The sequence below is a fragment of the Panthera pardus genome, unplaced genomic scaffold, assembly GCF_024362965.1.
Source record: "Panthera pardus isolate Hobbes unplaced genomic scaffold, ASM2436296v1 HiC_scaffold_6, whole genome shotgun sequence".
Classification (NCBI taxonomy): domain Eukaryota; kingdom Metazoa; phylum Chordata; class Mammalia; order Carnivora; family Felidae; genus Panthera; species Panthera pardus.
In genome coordinates this window covers 74,187,560-74,209,740 of record NW_026526991.1, presented here as the reverse complement: position 1 = coordinate 74,209,740, position 22,181 = coordinate 74,187,560, and the positions used below count along the sequence as shown (strand labels likewise).

The 22,181-nt window shown below is 40.1% G+C and overlaps 1 protein-coding gene across 1 annotated transcript in view; it reads right to left on the bottom strand.

The window, feature by feature from the left end:
- The window catches only part of SLC2A13 (solute carrier family 2 member 13), a 378,633-nt gene that overhangs the window by 5,931 nt on the left and 350,521 nt on the right, over positions 1 to 22,181 (bottom strand). Inside the window, exons 8-9 of the mRNA XM_019452458.2 lie at positions 5,603 to 5,724; positions 5,337 to 5,489 (exon numbers count right to left, since the gene is read on the bottom strand). Of these exons, the coding sequence (XP_019308003.1) occupies positions 5,337 to 5,489; positions 5,603 to 5,724 (275 nt within the window). The remainder of the gene's footprint in view (positions 1 to 5,336; positions 5,490 to 5,602; positions 5,725 to 22,181) is intronic.

The window sequence follows — 22,181 nt, the reverse complement described above, 5'->3', positions numbered from 1 at the left end:
ATAAAGCTTACTAATTTGTTTTGTTTTCCCCAACTAGAATATAAGTTCCATGAGATCAGAGAATTCTGCTTTCCCCTAAGACTGTGCATGCCAATGCAGTATAAACACAAAGACCTAAATAGTACCTGGTTGTGTTACAATTCTAAGTGTAAATACAGCAAGTCTAGATGGATGAGACCTATGTGACTTGTGTATACTCTCTACATATGTCCAAGATGGTCTTTCTTATATAATTCTCAATTTAAATATAAGAACCTTATCACAGTGGAGTTCCTGCCTAATTTAAGGTGTTCAATTGAGATCATCCTGGTAATGGAAGATGATAAACTAATGTGACAAATGGCAGAAAGGATATCAGGTTGGGAGTTGGAAAATCTAGGTTTAAATCTTGTTGTGTGACTTCCAGTCATTTAACCTCCTCTCTGTGCCTCAGTTTCCGTATCAAGTAAAAAAAAAAAAAAAAGATGGTTTCTTAGCTATTTTATATATTTATTTATTTTTGAGAGAGAAAAGGGGGGGGGCAGAGAGAGGGGGACAGAGGATCTCTGCACTGGACAGCAGTGGGGCTTGAACTCACAAACTGTTGAGATCATGACCCGAGCCAAAGTCAGATGCTCAACCGACTGAGCCATCTAGGTTAGGTGCTCCACTCAGCTCCTATTTTAGTTTATAATTCTATAAATTTTACAACCCCAATCAGGAGCAGGCATAGGAGAGATGGTTATGAGATGCTTGAGAGGGAGATGTGCTCTTCTGTTTCAGTGTCAAAACTGGTCTCCTTAAGGGCTGAGTCTATGGCTTGTTTGTATTTGGGTTCCCAATGCTTAATATGGTGCCTGACACAATGGAGCATCTAGAAATAAATGTGCTCTTGTTGACTGCAAGCAGATCTGAAATAAAGGGCTAAACTAGACAAAGACATATTTCAAAATCAAGCTGTAAGCCAAATAGCATAGCAAGCAGTTAAAGAACTGAATAATATTTTCCCTTTCTGATGAATCATTACAGAATGGGAAAGACATTATGAAGACTACTTTTTAAAAGACGTAAGTAACCATTCCAGGAATAAAGACAGAAACATTTCTTGGGAAGGTTCAAGGAAAACTGGAGGAAAAATGCTGCTGAATTGTCCACCTGAAAGAATCTGCTTGGTGGGACGAGGAGTCATGAGAGAACTGCAGGGAAAAAGAGGTAAATTACAAGATTTAGAAAAAATACGAAAGGGTTGACTAAATCATGGCATAGTTTGCTAGATTAAGTCAAGGAGCTGGACTTGTGTAAGAGAAATGCTCTTTGTTTAAAAACACAAATACAGACGTCCTTTATTTCATTTGTTTGATTCATGTTAAACATTTCATACAAGCGTATGTGTATTTTTTATGTCTTATACTTAGTAAATAATCAGAAAATACTACTAGGTCATCTGGGATGCATGGCTGAGTGCTACAGTGACAGGAAGGTTCCGTGGCTCTGTAGACAGTGTGGATCTGAAAGTCACAAAGTGATGCAGGCAGACTCCTGGGGCAGTTTCTTAAATTCTCTTGACCCTGCTTTCCTCATCTGTCTAATGGGGAAAAAACTGCTGTCCTGCCAAACTGCAAAGAACAGAAAAAAATGTATGTTACATGCCTACTAGAATTCTGGAGGTTAGCTGCCAAAAAAAAGTGGTAGCATTATCAAATGCATCTAAATCACTATGGAAGAAGGGTTGCTATTAGAGATAGAATAGAACAAGATTAGTAGGACTTAAAAACTGGGAATGTTTTCATGAAAAGGGTGATGCTGAAGAGCTAGCTCTTGGATGATGCTGGGTTTTGGAGGGAAAAAAAAAAGCAGACGAGGTCCTGTGTTTGATTACAGATAAGTAAAACTTGTGGTGGAAGAGAAATGGAATCGTTAGCAGAGAGGGACAAAGAAAGGATGGTAATCATGATGACAATACAGAAAAATAAGTGCAGATGGTAAAACATTTTAGACTAAATCAGGCTGCTAAACTCCAGAATCTCTAACAGAGCAAACTACGTTTGGCTTTATAAAATATAATGTTGAGGAAACATTCATCATGTTTCACAATTTAGGAACAGTGGCATGAATAGAAATAAATCAAATCTGTCAGTGCTCCACCATTATGGTTAAAAACAATTAGATGGAATAGGAAGATTCTTAAAGGCCATATAGTTTCTTGCTTGTGACCCAGATTCCCCATCCAAATAACATCAAAGAAATTCTAAAATGAAAGACCCTTGGGGCGCTTGGGTGGCTTAGTTGGTTGAGCGTCCGGCTTAGGCTCAGGTCATGCTCTCACGGTTTGTGCGTTCGAGACCCCCGCCGGGCTCTGTGATGACAGCTCAGAACCTGCAGCCTGCTTCCGATCCTCAGTCTCCCTCTATCTCTGCCCCTCCCCTCCCCATGCTCTGTTTCTCTCTTTCTCAAAAACAAACAAACAAACAAACAAACAAACAAAGATAAAATATAAGATCCTTTTATAGAATCTGAAGAATCTAAAGCAGGCAATACCAAAACTGCCCAAGTGGTGAGACCTACGGTTAAGCCACAGAGGCATGGGCCAGCCAGGAAGGCTGTAGCCTCCTCCAAATAATGGCCAAGTCAGTTATGTGACTCATTTTCTTATTTCTCCTTGGAATGCAAGTAGAAAAAAACCCCAAAAATCTGTAGTGAGTCTGTCAGGATTGTTAAGTGCAGATATTCCTCAGTTTTATTCTGAAGGAAATCAATCTTATTAAGAATCCTATATGAAGTTTCAGATTTAAACAAATATTTAATTGAATTATACAGAATGAGGAATCAAAGACCATGTCTGACTGAATTTCAGTACCTCAGTACAGGAACTTTGATAAAGTGCTTTTCAAGGGATCTATTTAGTAGATTTAGTATTTAGTAGTCACAAGTGCTATACATAAAATGGTATAGTCCTGACACTTTAATGATAATTTTTAGTAATAAACATTACTGAATGGGGGCCAAGGCAGACTTGTCTAAGCAGTATAGTTCAGGAAGAAACCAAAATTTGAGGTTTTATGAAATAAGAAAGGAGGCAATAAAAGAAGACATGGAAATTTAAAGAGAAATACATTGTTATGGAGTATGTTTGTTAAATCATCTATAGAAACATGAGTCTTACATAAATCAGTAACATGTAGATTAAAATTTAGGTCCAAACACAGAGAAAAAACTTAGCAAGCAGCAGACCTAATGGACCAGTGTGCTGACATACTAGAAGCCTGGCTTAATGCAAAGCAAAAACTTCTAACTAGATATACAAACAGCATATATATTTTATTATATATAAGCCATATACATATAATACAATATAAACTGTATATATTCAAATGGAAGTAGAGTTGACACAATTCACATTAGCTTCCGGTGTACAACATACTGATTTGACAACTATGTACATTATGCCATCCTCACACGTGTAGCTACCATCTGTCACCACGTATCACTATTACAGTACCATTGACCATGTGCCCTGTGATGTACTCTTCATCTCCATGGCTCACTCATTGTGTAACTGGAAGCCTGTACCTCCTACCACCCTTCACCCATATTTGCCCAACCCTCACCCTCCTTCCCCTCTGGCAACTGCCAATTGGTTCTAACTGAATATTTCTGAAAGAAGCCTGGCTATGTATGCCCTACTTAAATTTTATTTCTGTTGCCTCCTATTGTTGAGGCTGCATAAACTGAAGGAGGAGCTTTGCTAACAAAAGTCTTGCCATGTAGACTTTTAGTATTTGGTCTACAACTTAATAAAAAGAATACTTCCTTGGGGTGCCTCCCTGCGTGGTTCAGTTGGCTAAGTGACCAACTTTGGCTCAGGTCATGATCTTGCGGGCTCATGAGCTTGAGTCCCACATTGGGCTCTCTGTGGTCAGCACAGAGCCCACTTCGGATCCTCTGTTTCCCTCTCTCTCTATCAAAAATAAACAAACAAAAATACTTCCTTGGGATATTAGCCTATATTCAGGTCTTTAAGAATTCCCTAAAGCAAACAAAAAAATTAAGCATTCTCAAGAACTAGCAAATATGGGTAAATATTTATTGTATAAATACCTATAGTGTCAGAAAGATAAGTTTCTGAATTTATGTAAAAAACTTTAATTGCCAATGGGACAAAATTGAATATATGAAATATGTATATCCATTTTAAAATGCCAATGCATTTCCTTTTTTAATATGTTTCTAAATTTCTAAATGTTCACTGGGAGAGACAAGAGTTTTATAAAGATAATAGGAGTTAATACTAATACAGTATGTTCAGGAGACAGGAAGAATAGATTTGTATGTTTCCTCACATTCAAAATTCATCTGTGTATTTATTAATTTGACAAACACTTCTGAGGGCTTATCAAGTGAAAAGGAGGCCCTGGAAGATACTGGGAATACAATGGCAAACGAGGCCTAAGTCCTGGCCTAAGCTCCAGTGATTTATGGTCCAACTGTGGGATGTGTGTGTGTCTGTTCTTGCAAAAAGGAATGTACATGCCCAGAGCATGGGATGGGGTGGGGTGGATGATGGGGAAGGGGCCAGAGAATGGTCTAAGCAACAGACACTCCATATACATACAGAGACTTACAGGGACTATCTTGGGATCGTCCATCATTAAGAATCCAATTACAAACTATTGGCTCAAAGACAGTGAAGAAAATTCTCTTGCTAAAGAGAAAATCTTTCCACTTTAGCTAAAAATGGACTTGAAGTAGCTTCCCAAAGCTTTTTTCCTGACTCAGCCACGTCCTAATATTGTTTTGAGTTATGGTCCACACATTTTCACATAAACACTTCTGTCAGGTTTATGCTTTTGGTAGTGGTAAGTGCTGGTTGGGGCCGACACTGAAATTACCATGCTGTGTCCTGAACAGCATAGATAATCTAGTGGAAGGCATACAACACAGCACGACCTTTGGGAGCTACCTGGACATGACTGTCTCCATCATGAGACATCTTCAACATTTACCTTAGATTCTCTGCCTGCATCATTTCTACCATCTTCTGTTATTTATGTTTCTTCATTAAAATAAAAGCCTGTGGTGAAGATTTCCAACTGGGGCGATAGCTAGGAGATGTTTGGGTTGTATGGGGTGAGGGCTATAAAGCATTGAGGGATGAGCAGCCATGCTGCTTAGTAAAGAATTACTCTTCTCTTTCCCTAGGTTCATTTCCAAGGCCTTTGGGGAATGAGAAAGCCACGTAGACATACTGAGTATAGCAAAAATATAACCATCTACTTTTTTAAACCCAAATGATAGTACATATAAAAAGAATAGGAAAAATAAAAATGAAACTATAGATGGAAAAAATATTCTCTTACCATAATATGTGAGGTACTCTGCTGTGTGTAAAAATGTCAGTGAAACCAAAACGTTGAACATCCAATTTATTCCAGATGAACATGCATTTCCTGTACTCCTTGCCCAAAGGGGATATATTTCGGAATTCACCGTCCAAGGCATTGGTCCCATTCCTGAGAAAAATTAACATTTTCGGTAAAGTAGTTTATAAGAAATTTGAAAAACAGTAGTTTGTCTCCTTTAAAAAGATATAACTTTAACACAGAAACACAAAGCCTTTGTTTACCAGGTGCGAAGAAAACAAGATATAAAATAAGGCCCAGAAGTGCAGTCCAGGAGTATGGCGTAGGGCAGAAATTGTAAGCCCAAAATACTTCTTCCGTTTTGAATTTGGTTTCATTCTCACACCTGAAAAATAATGAAATATTAAGTATTAACTTAATGTTTTAGGGTATAGTTGCAGAAATTCAATGTGCTCATCTTGAATGTTTTGGAAGTTCCTTAATGTCATTAAGGAAAAAGGGTCCATGATGTTTTTCTTGAAAAACAAATTAAGATTTAAATATACAGGATTACCTGTGAGGCTCACACAGAATATTTTAGATCTGAATATAATTCAAGAGAAAAAGCTGTGTGTACAGCTCAACAGCAAAAAAAAAATTGTCTAATTAAAAAATGGTCAGAGGATCTAAAGAGACATTTTCCTAAAAGAGATACATAGTTGGCCGACAGGTATATGAAAAGGTGTTCAACATCACTAATCATCAGGGAACTACAAATCCATAATCAAGGAAGTTGAAACCAAAATGAGGCATCACCTCCCCCTTGTCAGAATGGCTACCATCAAAACGATAAGAAATAACAAGTGCTGGTGGGGATGTGGAGAAAACAGAAAACATTTGTGCACTATTGGTGGAATGTAAACTGGTGAAGCCACTTTCCATAACGGGATGGAGGTTCCTCAAAAAATTAAAGCTACCATATGATTTGACAATCCAACTTCTGTGTATTTATCTGAAGAAAACAAAAACACTAACTTGAAAAAACACATGTGCCTGCATGTCACTGTGGCATCGTTTACAACAGTCAGGACATGAAAGCAACCTAAGTGCCCACTGATGGATGAATGGAGACAGAAACGTGGTGTGTGCAAACACACCACACATACATAGAGGAATATGATTCAGCATTAAAACAGAAGGGATTTTTGCCATTTGTAATCACAAAAATGGACCTTGAGGGCATTATGCTAAACGAAATAAGTCAGAGAAAGACGAATACCATATGATCTGATATGTACGATCAAAACAAAAAAAACCTGAGCTCATAGGTACAGAGAACAGATCTGTGCTTGTAGGGGCACAGAGTTTGGGGTGTTGAAATGGGTTAAAAGGTACAAATCTACAGTTACAAAATAAGTCATCAGATATAATATACAGCATGGCGACTATAGTTAATACTGTACCACATGACTGAAAGCTAAGAGAGTAGGTCTTAAATGTTCTCATGACAACAGACATTTGCAAATAATATAAGGTGACGGATGTTTAATACTAAATCATGTTGTACACCTGAAACTAATAAGTTATAGGTCAAATATACCTCAATCAAAAAACACATTGTATTTTATACCCACTTCATACAAGTCAGACATGATTTCTAGTTAGTTCTTGAAAGCCGCAGTAACACTTTAAGACTACTGAGTGTCAGTAAGTTGTGGTAGAAAGACCTTAGAATTTGTAGTCAGGACAAGATTCAAATCTTGAAACCAGATATTTAAAAAAAAAAAAGAAAGAGAGGGAGAAAAAGAAACAAACAAAAAAACCAAACAAGTGTGAGTGGGGGAGGGGAGAGAGAGGGAGAGAGAATCCCAAGCAGGTTCCATGCTGCCAGGGAAAAAAAGCCCAACATGGGGCTTGATCCCACGACCATGAGATCGGGACCTGAGTCAGGATCAAGAGTCACACCGACTGAGCCAACCAGATTCTTTTTTTTTTTTTTTTTTTTATAAAATGGGGATAATGCCTTACAGGTAATTTTAAGGATCAGAAGGGTCATTTGTAAAGAAGTGATAGCATAGATGTGAGCAGAGAACAATGCTTACATCTGATTCCAACTAACACTTTCCCTTCCTGCTAGGTGCCCTTACTTATGTCTCTGTCACTCCCTGATGACTTTGCCTCCTAGTTCTATTGTGAAGCAAAGTCTCCGCTGGTCTTAGACTGACTCCCAAGGTAAAGAGTTGTAAGTTCAACTTAATTAAAACTGGAATTTCCCAAAAAGACATAACCAGTCTCAAAAACATTCTTGCTTCCATTGTCATTTTTAGACTAGTATTCCACCTCTATCAACCTCTGTGTTTGAACCTTAACATCTAAGCCCTGTCCTTGCTGTCATAACCCTGACCTCTGTCATAACCCTCCACCTTGTCTTCATGATTTGGGTGCCTGGTCAGTCATATTCTCCACCTCCTCACATCCTCTGCCACAAGCATTTATTTTTACTTCTGGCCCATACTTTTGGCTTCATAGTTCTTTAGCTTCTGAAACTGCAGAGAGAGCACTCCGTAGTTTGCTTGATTTGGAACTATTTTATTTTAAGGTCTCAGAGCATTCCTTTTCTGATAACAAGCATTTTGTTTCCTCATTTCCTGTAATTTCCTCCACACCCCCCAAAAAATATTTAGATTTTAAACTCTTCTTAGTATTCACTTACTTTCATCACTGGGTGGGTATAGACCATGCCAATACTCTTTGTTGGCCTCTAGAATCCATCTTTCTTTTATCCATGCTTACCTGCTATTCTATTTCAGTTTCCAGCCCTGTGCAGTGGGAATTTAACTGCCTTCAATAACCACTGGGCAGGGGCACCTGGGTGGCTCAGTCGGTTAAGTGTCCGACTTCAGCTCAGGTCACGATCTCGCAGTCCGTGAGTTCGAGCCCCGCGTCGGGCTCTGGGCTGATGGCTCAGAGCCTGGAGCCTGCTTCTGATTCTGTGTCTCCCTCTCTCTCTGCCCCTCCCCCGTTCATGCTCTGTCTCTGTCTCAAAAATAAATAAAAATGGTAAAAAAAAAAAATTAAAAAAAAAAAAAAACCACTGGGCAAAATTATGGAACCATGCTGCTTTGTTCTATTAAAAGTTCATGCTAGGGACGCCTGGGTGGCTCAGTCGGTTAAGCACTGGACTTCAGCTCAGGTCATGATCTCATGGTTTGTGGGTTTGAGCCCTGCATCGGGCTCTGTGCTGGCAGCTCAGAGCCTGGAGCCTGCTTTGGTTTCTGTGTCTCCCTCTCTTTTTGCCCATCCCCTGCTCACCCTCTGTCTCTCCCTCTCTGTCTCAAAAATAAACATCTTTTAAAGTCTTCTCTACTGAATTCTCTGCTTCAGAGTAGACATTCAATAAACTTTGGTCAACTGTTGCTTCCATTAATTAAAATATTTAGTACTATCTTCTAGTACTGACATTTTTTCCTCTGCTTTCCCACTATGAATTTGGGTCCTTCTTTAAGAAGAAAACTGAACCTACTGAACCTGTTTTTCTATATTTTCTTTCAGTTTCTTTCAGTTCTTTTCCCACCTCCATTGGTAACATGTCTCTTCCCTTTTCTAAGGACCTGCACCTTCTTCTTCTTTGCCTTCTGTCTCCTCTGGGGTCACATTCCATCAGCAGTCTGTCTTTTTCCACCATTTTGTTTCTTCTGACTTGAACCTTCCCTTCTATTTACAACACACAAGATCACTGCTACTCAGTTGTTCAAACCCTCTCATATTACTACTACTAGTTCATCTGCCTTTATAGAGAAGTTTATACTGGTGAATTCTACATCCTCACTCCCCACTCTTATCTTCACAGCCCAGCTCACCCATCCACATCTATGCCAGTGGACTCCTGCTAGGCTCTGTTTTCCTGAATCTGCTCACCCAAAAGTCTGACCCTCAGTCAGTCCCTCCCTCCGTCCTAACCTCCAAATTCCTTTATCCTGCCTTGATTATGAGGTTCTTTGATTACTTTCTGGTGGTATTTGCTGACAACCCTTTTTCTTCTCCTTCCCCTTTGCTTTTACAGTTATATCTCCATCTCTCCATCTTATCTCTCTGATGTATAGGTCTTCATTGCTTTTTTAACCGTATCTCCCTCCCTCAACCGCTAAATATAGGTGTTTTCTAAGGTTCTCTTGTGGGGCCTGTCCTTTCTCTCTTAAACATCTAATTTTATTTTAATTATTTTTTAAAAGAAACGCAGATTGTCACATGCAGTGCCTCATTTGGATGTGTGTGGTCTTGGAATCTTGACTACCCTACATTCTCCTATGAATGGACCTTGACAGGTTGTTCAGAGTTTCTAACAGGTGCGCAATTCCCATATACCCTTGATGGAAGAACAGCCCTCCTCTATCCGGAAAGGTCACCCTCTTTGATTGCACGACTATAGGAGGGGTGCACACAGAGCAGTGAGGGAGGAAGGGGATACCGGCCTAGCCAGCCAGATCAGCCAAATCATCCCTGGTGACCAATGGGGTGACAGATGTCACTGCCAGATCACCCTCACACCCTGTCATCTTAGAGATTTATGATCTCCATATGATGCTCCCTGATAAGTTATTCTAGCACTAACTTTTGTCTCCACTAATGGAATCTGGGTATCTGCTGAATATCCACTATTCTTGCAGGCTGTTGGAACATTCAATGTGATGATGCATACTGAGGGCTTAGCACACTGCGTGGCAGGCAGTGTATGCCAGTGCCTCTCATGACATGCCTGTTTTCGATAATACCACCATCCTTTGAGTTGAAATGGGTTAAACTCTTGCAGTTAATCTTCAATGTTTTCTTTCCCATCTCTCTTTAAATCCTCTATACTGTGAAGTCCAAGTAAAGAAGAGTGGCGAAGACTATGAGCTCTGAGACTGGCATCCTATGTTCAAACCTAAGTTGGGACATCCAGATTTGAAGCTGGGATGTATGTGAGCTAGGAACTTAACTTTTAAAAGCCTGTGTCCTCATCTGTGAAATAAGGATTCTCCTGACAGCCACCTCAAATAGTTATTTTGAGGCTTACATGAGATAATGGATGCAAAGACCTTCACGTGGTATGGGTAAGAATTCACGATTATACTCCTAGACATGGTTTCTTGAATCTGACTCTTCTTTTCTATTTGCATCAAGACCACCCTAATTCAGACTCTGAGTGTGTGTCTCCTCACCTGCATGCATCTCTACAGCAGACTCTAGAGTGGCCTCCCCATGATCTGTTTCCTGATGTTCATGCACTCCTCAAGTCCTCTCTCAGTGTGGGAGTGACCTGTGACTTCTTTCTAACAGAATGTGCCAAAAGTGACAGGATACATGTGACTAAGTATGTAAGGACTGTGCTGCTTCGCTGAAGTCTCTCCCTCTCTTGCAGGTACAGATGCCACCCATTCACCTGTCTGAAATTCTTTCTTCTCAATGCATTTTCATTTTCCTCATTTACGTCATTATCACAGAAGGGCTCTATGTTGTCCTATCTGAAGAGCCTCTCTTTTTTACTGTCCTGGACTCTCCTCCGAGGCAGTGCAGCGCAAAGGTTAAGGGCACAGGGTCTAGAGTCAGGCCGCATGGTTTTGTACCTCAGTTCTGTTACTTACCAGGTGTATAACCTTGGGCAAGTTGCTTAGCCTCTTTGTACCTCAGTTTTCTAATCTGTAAAATAAAAGTCCCTAAGAAACTCGTTATGAAGATTACACACAGTTGATAACTGTGTGGCACAAAGAAAGTGATTTAAGTGTTTGCCAAAAGAATAGCCAGTTTTGTACCCCCCACCCCTGTTTTCTTAAATCCCAACCTCTAGTTCATATTAGTATTCTCTACGGACATAAACGAAGCCTTTGCACTAAATTGTGAGTAGAAAACAGCAGCAGAGATCTCCTGATCAATAATCCTTCACCTTCATTTCCCACCAATAGTCTTTTGAGTTCTGAAGATCTTAAAATGAGAAAATAAGAGAGGAGATGAGGAGAGAGAGGAAAGGAGAAAAGATAAGCATGCAGGTTGCCGGGGAGGGAAATGCTTACAAATACTCAAATCACTAAAAAATCACTGAAAAATTCTATTCACTATTTCATCCATTATTATCAAAGTTATTTGCATGATCTGTTTTTCTGGAACAATGGGCAGTAGCAAATTCAGCGTGGGCTCTGTGCAAGGTCTGATGTAGCTTTTCACCATTTGGCCGTGCATGTGTATGTGCGTAAAAAGGCGAGTGACTCCCTGTAATCCTGGTGCTGATTTTAGGAAACCACTGCAGGCTCTGACTTGGCAGTTACACACTCAGATACGTAGACAGCTAATGACTAAGACTGTGACATCATCTGACCTTTAAAATACAAACACTAGAAATCCCAACTAAAAGATAAAAATGTATATTCCAAATGCTATTGCAAAATACCCTCATGTTTTCCTGGCTGAGCAAGTGCCGGTGGAAGAACATAACGCTCCAGAGAAAGAACAAAAAATACTTTGACATCAGTGTGTGGGTTGGGATTAGAAAGAGTCATGCACTCTGATGGGACACCTCACCACATTCTACAGCAAAACCAGGAAATGGACTACAATAACAGGAGCTGCGCAGAGGCCACTGCAGTGGACAGAGCAGCAGAATCCTGTGAGCAGGTGAAACAGGTCTGACTTTGCCAGACTCTGAGAACTAACTGGTACCAAGAGCATGACTAGACTGACACCTGATACATAGACTGCATAAACGATGGGTTTGCTGTTCCAGCCATGGGACCCACAGTGCTTCCTTTAATGACGCATCTAGAAATGAACACCTCTCTTGGAAGGTAGAACAATTCTCCCTTGCCTACTCGACACCCACTCTAAAACCAGTTCAGATGTATAGAGCTACTTCTGCCTGTTTGGTGTGTGTATGTTGCCTCTCCATCAGATATCCAAAGAAATAACCAAAGGAACTAAGTGGTGCAACTGCTTTGCCACAGTTAACCATAAGCAACTCACTCCATGCTTTCTCTACAGCACACTCTTTCTGTATTGCTCCTTTATTCACTGTGATGAAACGAACTGCTTCATGTTCACACATGGGGGGGGTGCGAGAAAATACAAACCTGTATTTGAATCGCAAAACTTCAAATCTTTTTACCCAATCCTAATCACTGAGAAACCTAGAGAACTTTGTCTCCTTCCCAGATTTTACTAAAAGATGTAGGATTTTGGAGAAGAGAAGCAAAAGCTCACTGTGGTTTGCCTTGACACATCTACCATTCTTCTACAGGGTTTATCACACATGCTTTCCTTGCTGGTTCACTACTGAGCAGTGGGAGTGAAGAAGCATGATGCCGTCTCCAGTTCCTGATGTAGGTCTGTGATTTCTTTGAAGAACATCATTAAGCTATCATCTCAAAACAAAGTGGACAACCCTGAGAGTTAACATTAATAATTTTATAGGAATTTATAATCTGGTTCTACAGGGATAGTCTGAGCATGGTGGTAGAAGGGTACCTAGAAAAGGATGGAGTATCTCCCCTTCGCTCTTGTCTGAGAAGAAATAAACACAATGCTAATCACTCAGAGGGCCAGGATGATGTCAATTTACAAGCAACCCAATCCGTGAGAAATTTTAACTTTCAGGCATCCCACCAAAGCAACAGGAAAACTTACTGTTAAAAACTTGACTCATTACTTTTCACTTTGATTTTTGTGTACTAGCATAATTCCTACATAATAATCCAATATGAAATAAACTTCTGTTAAGGGTGGCAACACAGCCTTTAAATTCTAACACACGTATAGTTGAGTAATTTTAGAAAAGTATGGTTCCCTAGCTTGCAATATGTAGACCAGGTTGAAGATCTTGGCCTTACATGATTTTCCATTGTCTAGCCTTTTATTTTTCCTGTTTTTGTTTCACAATTTTCCTGCAGAGGACTGTCACATAAAGGCAAGTTGAAAAAAATAATCGATTATCTTTTGTTATCATTTTCTGATGAAAAGAAAACCTTTAAACTTTTTGAGATGAATCACAGATATGGGCAAATTTCAATAGCATTAGATATTTGGAGCTCAAAGTCTCTTTTTAAATGAATGAGTAAAGTTTTATTTGTATATAAAACATGGCATCTAGGCCATTTACCAGTATGTTGGCTAACTTATATACCCTAAGTATGGGAAACAGATGGACAGAATAAGAGTGTTACCAAATGAAAATAATATTTAAAGTCATACAGATGCAGTGACATTGGTGTAGTCTCTAATTCTAGTAAGAATTTAAATTGATATAATTTCCTTTTGGAATGAAATCTGGAATGAAATATTCTTAGGAAATTTTCTAAATGGAAATACCTGCTGAAAGATACTTCACTATACTTTTATTTACCAGGAGCTTAACACAGATGAGTAATTAGAAACAACAAAAATATTTGCAATGAAGGGTAGTTAAGTCAATTAAGGTACAACGTGACTGTAGAGAATAATGTAGGCATTAAAATAACTATTAAAAGTAAGCTGAGCTAAATTACAAAGGTGGGTTTGAAGATTAAGTCTTAGATCTAACGTAGGTTACTTTCATTTTGATACCAAATTGGCAAACGGACAGTACAATGAATGTCTGCACAATCAAAAACAGAAATAAGTGGATGTGGTTCCTCTGTTGGCTCTCTGGTTCCTCCCAGACTTGTGCCCTGAAGTTCTGTTGCCGATGTAGAGAACCTGCCAGGTCAGAAGAGCCCTGAACTCCACCATGGGGAGAGTCTACATTAGCGTTCAAGTTTCAACCCCATTTCTGTGTAAGAAAAATTTCCCACTTTTTTACTTTATAAGAAAATACTTCATCATTCCTTTTCTTTTTTTTTTTTCAATATACAAAATTTATTGTCAAATTGGTTTCCATACAACACCCAGTGCTCCTCCCAAAAGGTGCCCTCCTCAATACCCATCACCCACCCTCCCCTCCCTCCCACCCCCCATCAACCCTCAGTTTGTTCTTAGTTTTTAAGAGTCTCTTATGCTTTGGCTCTCTCCCACTCTAACCTCTTTTTTTTTTTTTTTTTTTCCTTCCCCTCCCCCATGGGTTTCTGTTAAGTTTCTCAGGATCCACATAAGAGTGAAACCATATGGTATCTGTCTTTCTTTGTATGGCTTATTTCACTTAGCATCACACTCTCCAGTTCCATCCATGTTGCTGCAAAAGGCCATATTTCATTCTTTCTCATTGCCACGTAGTATTCCGTTGTGTATATAAACCACAATTTCTTTATCCATTCATCAGTTGATGGACATTTAGGCTCTTTCCATAATTTGGCTATTGTTGAGAGTGCTGCTATAAACATTGGGGTACAAGTGCCCCTATGCATCAGTACTCCTGTATCCCTTGGGTAAATTCCTAGCAGTGCTATTGCTGGGTCATAGGGTAGGTCTAGTTTTAATTTTCTGAGGAACCTCCACACTGCTTTCCAGAGCGGCTGCACCAATTTGCATTCCCACCAACAGTGCAAGAGGGTTCCCGTTTCTCCACATCCTCTCCAGCATCTATAGTCTCCTGATTTCTTCATTTTGGCCACTCTGACTGGCGTGAGGTGATATCTGAGTGTGGTTTTGATTTGTATTTCCCTGATAAGGAGCGACATTGAACATCTTTTCATGTGCCTGTTGGCCATCCGGATGTCTTCTTTAGAGAAGTGTCTATTCATGTTTTCTGCCCATTTCTTCACTGGGTTATTTGTTTTTCGGGTGTGGAGTTTGGTGAGCTCTTTATAGATTTTACATACTAGCCCTTTGTCCGATATGTCATTTGCAAATATCTTTTCCCATTCCGTTGGTTGCCTTTTAGTTTTGTTGGTTGTTTCCTTTGCTGTGTAGAAGCTTTTTATCTTCATAAGGTCCCAGTAATTCACTTTTGCTTTTAATTCCCTTGCCTTTGGGGATGTGTCGAGTAAGAGATTGCTACGGCTGAGATCAGAGAGGTCTTTTCCTGCTTTCTCTTCTAGGGTTTTGATGGTTTCCTGTCTCACATTCAGGTCCTTTATCCATTTTGAGTTTATTTTTGTGAATGGTGTGAGAAAGTGGTCTAGTTTCAACCTTCTACATGTTGCTGTCCAGTTCTCCCAGCACCATTTGTTAAAGAGACTGTCTTTTTTCCACTGGATGTTCTTTCCTGCTTTGTCAAAGATGAGTTGGCCATACTTTTGTGGGTCTAGTTCTGGGGTTTCTATTCTATTCCATTGGTCTATGTGTCTGTTTTTATGCCAATACCATGCTGTGTTGATGATGACAGCTTTGTAGTAGAGGCTAAAGTCTGGGATTGTGATGCCTCCTGCTTTGGTCTTCTTCTTCAAAATTACTTTGGCTATTTGGGGCCTTTTGTGGTTCCATATGAATTTTAGGATTGCTTGTTCTAGTTTTGAGAAGAATGCTGGTGCAATTTTGATTGGGATTGCATTGAATGTGTAGATAGCTTTGGGTAGTATTGACATTTTGACAATATTTATTCTTCCAATCCATGAGCAGGGAATGTCTTTCCATTTCTTTATATCTTCTTCAATTTCCTTCATAAGCTTTCTATAGCTTTCAGCATACAGATCTTTTACATCTTTGGTTAGATTTATTCCTAGGTATTTTATGCTTCTTGGTGCAATTGTGAATGGGATCAGTTTCTTTATTTGTCTTTCTGTTGCTTCATTGTTAGTGTATAAGAATGCAACTGATTTCTGTACATTGATTTTGTATCCTGCAACTTTGCTGAATTCATGTATCAGTTCTAGCAGACTTTTGGTGGAGTCTATCGGATTTTCCATGTATAATATCATGTCATCTGCAAAAAGCGAAAGCTTGACTTTATCTTTGCCAATTTTGATGCCTTTGATTTCCTTTTGTTGTCTGATTGCTGATGCTAGAACTTCCAACTCTATGTTAAACAACAGCGGTGAGAGTGGGCATCCCTGTCGTGTTCTTGATCTCAGGGAAAAAGCTCTCAGTTTTTCCCCATTGAGGATGATGTTAGCTGTGGGCTTTTCATAAATGGCTTTGATGATGTTTAACTATGTTCCTTCTATCCCGACTTTCTCAAGGGTTTTTATTAAGAAAGTGTGCTGGATTTTGTCAAAGGCCTTTTCTGCATCGATTGACAGGATCATATGGTTCTTATCTTTTCTTTTATTAATGTGATGTATCACGTTGATTGATTTGCGAATGTTGAACCAGCCCTGCATCCCAGGAATGAATCCCACTTGATCATGGTGAATAATTCTTTTTATATGCTGTTGAATTCGATTTGCTTGTATCTTATTGAGAATTGTTGCATCCATATTCATCAGGGATATTGGCCTGTAGTTCTCTTTTTTTAGGAGAAAAAAACGTTTTTAAACGTCTGGGAGAACTCCCCTGGGAAGCCATCTGGTCCTGGACTCTTATTTGTTGGGAGATTTTTGATAACCGATTCAATTTCTTCGCTGGTTATGGGTCTGTTCAAGCTTTCTATTTCCTCCTGATTGAGTTTTGGAAGAGTGTGGGTGTTTAGGAATTTGTCCATTTCTTCCAGGTTGTCCAATTTGTTGGCATATAATTTTTCATAGTATTCCCTGATAATTGCTTGTATCTCTGAGGGATTGGTTGTAATCATTCCATTGTCATTTATGATTTTATCTATTTGGGTCATCTCCCTTTTCTTTTTGAGAAGCCTGGCTAGAGGTTTGTCAATTTTGTTTATTTTTTCAAAAAACCAACTCTTGGTTTCGTTGATCTGCTCTACCATTTTTTTAGATTCTATATTTATTTCTGCTCTGATTTTTATTATTTCTCTTCTTCTGCTGGGTTTAGGCTCCTTTGCTGTTCTGCTTCTATTTCCTTTAGGTGTGCTGTTAGATTTTGTATTTGGGATTTTTCTTGTTTCTTGAGATAGGCCTGGATTGCAATGTATTTTCCTCTCAGGACTGCCTTCGCTGCATCCCAAAGCGTCTGGATTGTTGTATTTTCATTTTCGTTTGTTTCCATATATTTTTTAATTTCTTCTCTAATTGCCTGGTTGACCCACTCATTCTTTAGTAGGGTGTTCTTTAACCTCCATGCTTTTGGAGGTTTTCCAGACTTTTTCCTGTGGTTGATTTCAAGCTTCATAGCATTGTGGTCTGAAAGTATGTATGGCATAATTTCAATTCTTGTAAACTTACGAAGGGCTGTTTTGTGACCCAGTATTTGATCTATCTTGGAGAATGTTCCATGTGCACTCGAGAAGAAAGTACATTCTGTTGCTTTGGGATGCAGAGTTCTAAATATATCTGTCAAGTCCATCTGATCCAATGCATCATTCAGGGCCCTTGTTTCTTTATTGACCGTGTGTCTAGATGATCTATCCATTTCTGTAAGTGGAGTGTTAAAGTGCCCTGCAATGACCACATTCTTATCAATAAGGTTGCTTATGTTTATGAGTAATTGTTTTATATATCTGGGGGCTCCGGTATTCGGCGCATAGACATTTATAATTGTTAGCTCTTCCTGATGGATAGACCCTGTAATTATTATATAATGTCCTTCTTCATCTCTTGTTACAGCCTTTAATTTAAAGTCTAGTTTGTCTGATATAAGTATGGCTACTCCAGCTTTCTTTTGGCTTTCAGTAGCATGATAAATAGTTCTCCATCCCCTCACTCTCAATCTAAAGGTGTCCTCAGATCTAAAATGAGTCTCTTGTAGACAGCAAATAGATGGGTCTTGTTTTTTTATCCATTCTGATAGCCTATGTCTTTTGGTTGGCGCATTTAATCCATTTACATTCAGTGTTATTATAGAAAGATACGGGTTTAGAGTCATTGTGATGTCTGTATGATTTATGCTTGTAGTGATGTCTCTGGTACTTTGTCTCACAGGATCCCCCTTAGGATCTCTTGTAGGGCTGGTTTAGTGGTGACAAATTCCTTCAGTTTTTGTTTGTTTGGGAAGACCTTTATCTCTCCTTCTATTCTAAATGACAGACTTGCTGGATAAAGGATTCTCGGCTGCATATTTTGTCTGTTTAGCACACTGAAGATCTCGTGCGAAGCCTTTCTGGCCTGCCAAGTTTCAAAAGAGAGATCAGTCACGAGTCTTATAGGTCTCCCTTTATATGTGAGGGCACGTTTATCCCTTGCTGCTTTCAGAATTTTCTCTTTATCCTTGTATTTTGCCAGTTTCACTATGATATGTCGTGCAGAAGATCGATTCAAGTTACGTCTGAAGGGAGTTCTCTGTGCCTCTTGGATTTCAATGCCTTTTTCCTTCCCCAGTTCAGGGAAGTTCTCAGCTATAATTTCTTCAAGTACCCCTTCAGCACCTTTCCCTCTCTCTTCCTCCTCTGGGATACCAATTATGCGTATATTATTTCTTTTTAGTGTATCACTTAGTTCTCTAATTTTCCCCTCATACTCCTGGATTTTTTTATCTCTCTTTTTCTCAGCTTCCTCTTTTTCCATAACTTTATCTTCTAGTTCACCTATTCTCTCCTCTGCCTCTTCAAGCCGAGCCGTCGTCGTTTCCATTTTGTTTTGCATTTCGTTTAAAGCGATTTTCAGCTCCTCGTGACTGTTCCTTAGTCCCTTGATCTCTGTAGCAAGAGATTCTCTGCTGTCCTCTATACTGTTTTCAAGCCCAGCGATTAATTTTATGACTATTATTCTAAATTCACTTTCTGTTATATTATTTAAATCCTTTTTGATCAGTTCATTAGCTGTTGTTATTTCCTGGAGATTCTTCTGAGGGGAATTCTTCCGTTTGGTCATTTTGGATAGTCCCTGGAGTGGTGAGGACCTGCAGGGCACTTCCCCTGTGCTGTGGTGTATAACTGGAGTTGGTGGGCGGGGCCGCAGTCCGACCTGATGTCTGCCCCCAGCCCACCGCTGGGGCCACAGTCAGACTGGTGTGTGCCTTCTCTTCCCCTCTCCTAGGGGCAGGATTCACTGTGGGGTGGGGTGGCGTGGCGCATCTGGGCTACCTGCACACTGCCAGGCTTGTGTTGCTGGGGATCTGGCGTATTAGCCAGGGTGGGTAGGCAAGGTGCACGGGGGCAGGAGGGGCAGGCTTAGCTCGCTTCTCCTTAGGTGATCCACTTCAGGAGGGGCCCTGTGGCAGCGGGAGGGATTCAGATCCGCTGCCGGAGGTTGGCTCCGCAGAAGCACAGAGTTGGGTGTTTGCGCGGAGCGAGCAAGTTCCCTGGCAGGAACTGGTTCCCTTTGGGATTTTGGCTGGGGGATGGGCGGGGGAGATGGCGGTGGCGAGCGCCTTTGTTCCCCGCCAAGCTGAGCTCTGCCGTCTGGGGCTCAGCAGCTCTCCCTCCCTTTGTCCTCCAGCCTTCCCACTTTCTGAGCAGAGCTGTTAACTTATGACCTCCCAGATGCTAAGTCGCGCTTGCTGTCGGAACACAGTCCATCTGGCCCCTCCGCTTTTGCCAGCCAGACTTGGGGGCTCTGCTTGGCTGGCAGGCTGCCCCTCCGCCCCGGCTCCCTCCCGCCAGTCCGTGGAGCGTGCACCGCCTCGCTGCCCTTCCTACCCTCTTTGGTGGGCCTCTCGTCTGGGCTTGGCTCCGGAGACTCCGTTCTGCTAATCCTCTGGCAGTTTTCTGGGTTATTTAGGCAGGTGTAGATGGAATCTAAGTGATCAGCAGGACGCGCGGTGAGCCCAGCGTCCTCCTATGCCGCCATCTTCCCAGAAAACCCATCATTCCTTTTCCTACTGCATTATTACACTGACAGCAAGTGGTCAGGGTCTACTTTGTAAAGATTACCTGGAAACATGGAAAATACCAATGAAGTTGGCAGTGCGGGAGCTATCAGTGATATAAGGTTATATGAATAAGGGTAAATGGGAATATGGAAAACTAGGAGGAAAGAAAAATCTATTCCAATGATGACTGCTTTCACTTTTGAATTTATAGTTGTGATAATGTCACTTTGACAACATGGGAGCAACTTTAACAACTCATGGACAACTATTCTTGCGCCTCTTTTTCCATTGTTTTGTTTCACTCTAAATTTTTTCCTATTGTAAAGGCAAGCATTAGAGCTAATGTTATTAGCCATTCTCCTGCTTCAACTGGCACCAGAAGTAAGGGAACTTTGCCTTTGAATTACAAACCTCCTCCACTATGCTGTTCCTTCGTATCACCCCAAAGGCCTCAAAGCTCTCGTTTCTGTATTTACATTCTTCTATTAGCACACTGCTTCCCTTCTTAGGAGTCTCACAGTGCCTGCCTCTGTCCACAGCTCAGGACTGCCCCACGTGCAAATGGTAGTGCTGTGCTGCACAAACTGCCTGCCTGGCTAACACTATGTTTGGCACCAGCAGCCCTGGCATAGGGTAGATGCTTCATATCAGAGAATGACTTGACAAAGAATTTATATTCTCTCTCTCAGGAGGTCAGAATACGACCAATTTGAAATGAATAGAGCAATACAGAAGTGGAAAGACTCAGAGAAGGTAAGCAGAGGCCATGAGAAGGATCATATCATTGTTAGTGATGGGGGAGTGCAGAAGAGAGAGGCAAAGAGCAGACTACCACCAATCTGATGCATAGTATTCTAGATCTTCTTTGTTTCTTCCTTCCTTCCTTCCTTCCTTCCTTCCTTCCTTCCTTCCTTCCTTCCTTTCTATTTTGTTCTCTTACTTTCCTGGGTAACTTTACCATAAAACTTCCATTAACCAGGAAATCTTGTGTCTCTGTTCTTCTCAAGTTCTAACAAAATGATGGCTATGTTCTAAGATAGAGTACTGATCCTGATTTTCAATCTGTAAAATCCCACAGGTCCTCAGAGAGTGTATCACAATGGCCATACAGCTCCGTTCTTGCAACAATGTTTTTTTTAAATACTGAAAATATGATATATAATATGAAGATAACTCTTCCCCCTATAGGCACTGTGGGAGATGCTACTCTTATTCCAACTATGCTGTACTCTGTTGCTCATATATTTTCTGGAGTTTCTTTTGGATCATATTCAGAATCTACTTCTTTGTCACTCAAGACAAACTCTCTTCCTCCTTTTTTTATTTCTTGCCATTATGAGCCAATCATATGAGGAAGTCTGAAGTATTTGGTACGAAAAAGAGACTGAACCAAATGGAGTAGACGTGAGGAAACTGTGTAACTGAAATAATAGCAGCAAACAGAATAAGTTCAGTTGTTTGTCATACGCTCTAGAGAAATATGCGGATGTTGCTAAATGGGGTTGTGCTGCAAGCACACTGCTGCCATCAATGGTATTTAAATTGAAAGCCACTTGTGAGATCTTGGATTATGTCTAATACCTGGCACAATGTATAGGCTTATTTGTTAAATAAATTAGTAAACAAATGAAGAAAAGGCTTAATTTCAATAGAATCGATTTTGCTGATTGCTATGGATTTAATACTTTAGTATAAGAACTATTTAATAATGAAAAACTACTTTTTCAAATAAGACAATACTAAAGTAAATGAAATTAATAATGCAGTTTATAATGAGGCAGGATTATGAGCGGCTCCCCTGTGACGATGCTATGATAAGGGTCTCATGATGTGAAAGATACCATCGTTCTCAAGTTTCAATTCAGAGACCTGAGGTTTTCCCACACATCAGGGTTTGCTCTCTTCCCTGACTTCTTTTACTCTCCTGCATTTCTTGGGGACTTTTCTCCAGTAAGGACACAGTACTTCTCTCTTTCCTCTTCCTTCCCTGGGGCTTCATAGGCTAGTACACTTAGTACATTTTATATGTAAGCAATGCTCCATGTTTTTTAAACAAAAAAATAAACATACTTTTATCAATTTTAAGCGGACATTTGGTCATCTAATACCAGTCTCTCCACTATACTGTAAGTATTAGAGAAGACATATATTTGGCATTAAAAATTTTAAATAAGAATTTATCTC